Source organism: Setaria viridis, chromosome 6 (genome assembly GCF_005286985.2).
Source record: "Setaria viridis chromosome 6, Setaria_viridis_v4.0, whole genome shotgun sequence".
In the NCBI taxonomy this organism is placed as follows: Eukaryota; Viridiplantae; Streptophyta; class Magnoliopsida; order Poales; family Poaceae; genus Setaria; species Setaria viridis.
The window spans coordinates 3,139,787-3,143,998 of record NC_048268.2 but is presented as its reverse complement, the minus strand read 5'-3'; the positions used below and the strand labels follow the sequence as shown (position 1 = coordinate 3,143,998).

The 4,212-nt window shown below is 41.1% G+C and overlaps 1 protein-coding gene across 1 annotated transcript; it reads left to right on the top strand.

The window, feature by feature from the left end:
• Positions 1–286: 286 nt before the first annotated feature.
• LOC117861282 (germin-like protein 8-5) lies at positions 287–1,339 on the top strand. The gene is made up of 2 exons (XM_034744810.2): positions 287–488; positions 653–1,339. The coding sequence occupies exons 1-2, from the start codon at positions 374–376 to the stop codon at positions 1,210–1,212; spliced, it is 675 nt and encodes a 224-aa protein (XP_034600701.1). The 5' UTR covers positions 287–373; the 3' UTR covers positions 1,213–1,339.
• Positions 1,340–4,212: the final 2,873 nt, after the last annotated feature.

Here is a 4,212-nt window from a genome sequence, read left to right as displayed (position 1 = left end):
CTTTTCTGTGGCAGTTAGTTAAGTAAATAATGGACGAGGGCGCTTTCTTTCTGAACCGTATCAGCAGCAGTACCTTGCGTGGTAACAATTAACAAATAATTAAACCACTACACATCAAGGAATTAGTTACCGGCTTTAAATTTTTATTGCGTTGTTTCATCATCAGCTTCTAGCAGCCAGAGACCGTTTCTTCTGTTTTGGTACGTTCAACATAGCGAGACTAGTTCAGTCGTCAACTTCATGTTGCCACTTTCTGTGGCAGCCTATATAAGCCCACCATCTCCATGCTCAAAGCATCAACAAGACATACACCATCACAAGCAGCTGAATAGTCTACTTCAGAGCTCAAACACAAAAGCTGAGACAAACTCAAATGGCTGCCTCCTACTTTCTGCTCGCAGCTTTTCTAGCAATGGTCACTTCTCAAGCCATTGCTTCCGACCCTGGCCCGCTCCAGGACTTTTGTGTTGCCGACATACACTCTCCTGGTACGAACGCAGTTGCTTCAAATCATTATGTGTTCCTTAACCAAATCTATGATCACAAAAAAATCATTTGTTAACATACATCTACATACAAAAAGCATCTTTATTTACTGCCTCCAATAATTTCTAATATGTGTTTACCAATTTTCTTTCATCTATATTTGCAGTGAAGGTCAATGGATTTGTTTGCAAGGATCCCATGGCCGTGAACGCAGATGACTTCTTCAAGGCAGCCAACCTTGATAAGCCTATGGACACCACGAAGAGCAAGGTTGGATCCAATGTCACTTTGATCAATGTCATGCAGTTGCCTGGACTCAACACACTGGGCATCTCATTGGCCCGCATTGACTATGCGCCGTTAGGTCAGAATCCACCACACACCCACCCACGAGCCACAGAGATCCTCACCGTGCTCGAGGGGACCCTGTACGTCGGATTTGTCACCTCCAACCCAAACAAACTGTTTGCCAAGGTTCTCAACAAGGGTGATGTGTTTGTATTCCCACAAGGGCTCATCCACTTCCAGTTCAACCCAAATCCTCACAAGCCAGCAGTTGCTATTGCCGCGCTCAGCAGCCAGAACCCTGGGGCTATTACCATCGCAAATGCGGTTTTTGGATCAAAGCCACCGATCTCAGATGATGTCTTGGCCAAGGCATTCCAGGTGCAAAAGGGGACAATTGATTGGCTCCAAGCTCAATTCTGGGAGAATAACCACAACTAAATGTAGTTAGTGTTTTGGCTTTGTTGTACTGAGTGTCTGCTTTGTATGCGTTTTGCATATTGCTACATGTTTTGAGTTTCTATATGCTACGATCAATAAAATAAATGGTGAGTGCTTATTACTTGCATATTGTGTGCCTGCGATCTGTACCCTGCTCGCTCTGGAAAACTGAAGTAAACTGCATGGAGCTTGTATAAAATTTCTTGAAGTATGTATATTCATGATGTGATGTTACATAAATCAATATTTTTGTGCATCCAGATATGTAGAAGAATGAATATATTTAACATGTGGGTGTCTGGTAGCCTGCATGCAACAGGTTGTTTTGATTTGTGTGTGACAACTTATTGCGCGCACGCGCATATTTCGCGTGAAAAATCACGTGACATATGACTTGTGACTTGGAGCATGCGTGTGTGGGCGGCCTCCCAAGGACCCCCCCTCCCCCCGGGATTTTCTTTTTTGAATTTTTTTTTTGCAAAACCATATAGTCCCGGTTGGTAATACCAACCGGATAAAAGGGGGCGGGGGCTGCCCCTGACATGGCGACCGTTTTATCCCGGTTGGTATTTCCAACCAGGATAAAAGGGATTCTTTAGTCCCGGTTGAGGGATCCGGGATAAAAGACCTCCTTTTTGTCTCGATTGCTTTATCTCGGATGGTTTTTAGGGAGATTTACGTCCCCCCATCCGGGACTAATACCGGGTTCTCTACCCGTGCGTGCTTCCTCGGCTCATAAAATAAAAAAACAACTACCATTGCCCAGCGTCACCTTGGCCCTGTTCACCATCGAGATAAAAATTGGAAATGAACAGGTTGTCTAGCTACAGAATGGTGGAGACGTACGAGCGCGTCAATGAACAAGTGCAAGACGGGTCCCGCAAGCCGCCAGGTGACGGTAGACACGCAAGACTTACAAACTGTGCGAGGCGTAGGGGCCGAGTCGATCAGTACAGGATCTTCTCGATGAGGTGGACACGAGAAGTTGCCGCTGCCAGCGCCTGTGGCGGACGTTAAATGACGATGTCAAGAATTTAAGGCCGTTGATGGCTGTGTGCAGTCGTAAAGGTCAAATTATTTCCATTAAAAAAACGAATTTAAGGCCGGCAACGCTGATCCTGGTTTAGGATTTTGAGGAGTTCGATTATTAGGACTATGCAGTATCGGAGACTTGAGAATTGTAAATGCGTATGCTGCGTTCAAGTAATCACACATCCAAGAACATAAAAAGAAACAAGTGTAGTAAACTGCATATGAATAAGCCAAGAAATCATTAATGTTCATATGATTTATATTTAAAATTGACTTGATCAGCATTATATAGATTATTGTTTTGTTAAACATGATTAATCACAGCCCCACTACTTTTCATATGCAGCTGCTTAGTGTGCCAGAAGGAGCAGGTATGGGTATGATTTATGAACAAGTCAAGTTGACTAGGAGCAGCTGATCACGTGGTTACTTTGTATTGAAAGAAGCCTTACTTGTTTAGCACAAAAGCATGTGCGATAGCTACCGTTCCCATCTTGGTACGGGTGCACTAGATTAAGTCGTGCAAGTAACTGCTCCAACAAAATCGCCAAGTATAAATGTTGGATACACTAACCTTCTGTGACTCAGGCGATAGATCATAGATTAAAATATGGACATTGTGTAGTAGCTACATTAGGTACAAAGCAAAGATATGATAAGATCTGTTTGTAAAGCCTTTCAGGATATTATTCAGATCATCCATGACTAAATTGCTTATTATATACGCACTTTCTTGTCCTACCAAGGGACTATATATGCCTGATAATTTACAAGATTGAATCCACTCTGAACCAAGGTGAACGCAGGCTGAGAAAGAAAACTAGTCCCACCATACGCTAATAAAATACCAATCAACAAAAGACTCAGTTAAAAAGTTGAACATGTTTTAAGTTGAAACTAGTCTTGCAATAAAAATATATATGTGTAGGACCTGATTATCTCACAAGTAAAGAGTGTGATCACGAATGATGCCAAGTTATGTGAGCCCAAAAGTAAAATGTGCACGACACCTAGCTTGACAAGTTCTCCCTCTTACATCCTGTGTGAGCGCAATAGATTGACCGATGCACTGGTCCATCCTTCTACTTTTCAGATCTATGACAGTGCACCAGCTATGCACACATGGCAGGGTCTGATGTGTTGTACGTGACTCTGTCCCTTTTGTTTTGGAAAATTGGATCATATACATAATACCATTTTTTAGGTGATTTGGTAAATAATGGATGATGACACTTATTAATTTCTTTGTGAACCATATCAACAACAGCACCTTGCATTGCAATAATTAATAAACCACCATTTGTGGAAAAGTGAGCATTAGTCCCAGTTGGAGAGAGTCATATCTCTCGAATATCCAAGCGGAACTAATTTTTCGGGACTAAAGGTCCCCCTCTTTAGTCCCAGGTCACTCACCTGGGACTAAAGACCTTTTTTTTCTTTTTACCATGAATTCTTTTCCATATTACACTAATTGTTGCTTCACTTATTTATATATATATATATTTACTTATACATGTACATCCTTAGCGTACACTACTTAGACGTATACGCTCGTATTTTATGCATGTCATATATATATATATATCATGATAGTATATGCATAATATTAATTGTAACTACTATATATACAATTCTTAGTATATAATACACATCAAAGTAGTATTAATACAATTACTATATATACAATAATTTGTCCACTTAATTCTTAGGATCCTTTGGGATTTATCGCCTCATCCATCAGAAATCCTATAAGAGCTTCTTGGATTGCCAAAAGCCTATCCTTCTCCAAGAGTTCTTCGCTAATCCATCACAATTGTAATTTGGAAATATATGAATGTTACACCAACAATTATCCTTCAAAATATGTGAATGTTACACCAACAATTAAATGGATTTTCGGGAGATTTGCCCGTACCAACCGGGACTAAAGGCGAGTTTTGTACCAGCGTTTCCATGTGTTGTGAATTA

Bases quoted from the DNA above. Each gene is read 5' to 3' on its own strand.
- LOC117861282 (XM_034744810.2), top strand. From the start codon at position 374: ATGGCTGCCTCCTACTTTCTGCTCGCAGCTTTTCTAGCAATGGTCACT. The intron at 489-652 runs GTACGAACGCAG...CTATATTTGCAG, and splicing joins TGCCGACATACACTCTCCTG to TGAAGGTCAATGGATTTGTT.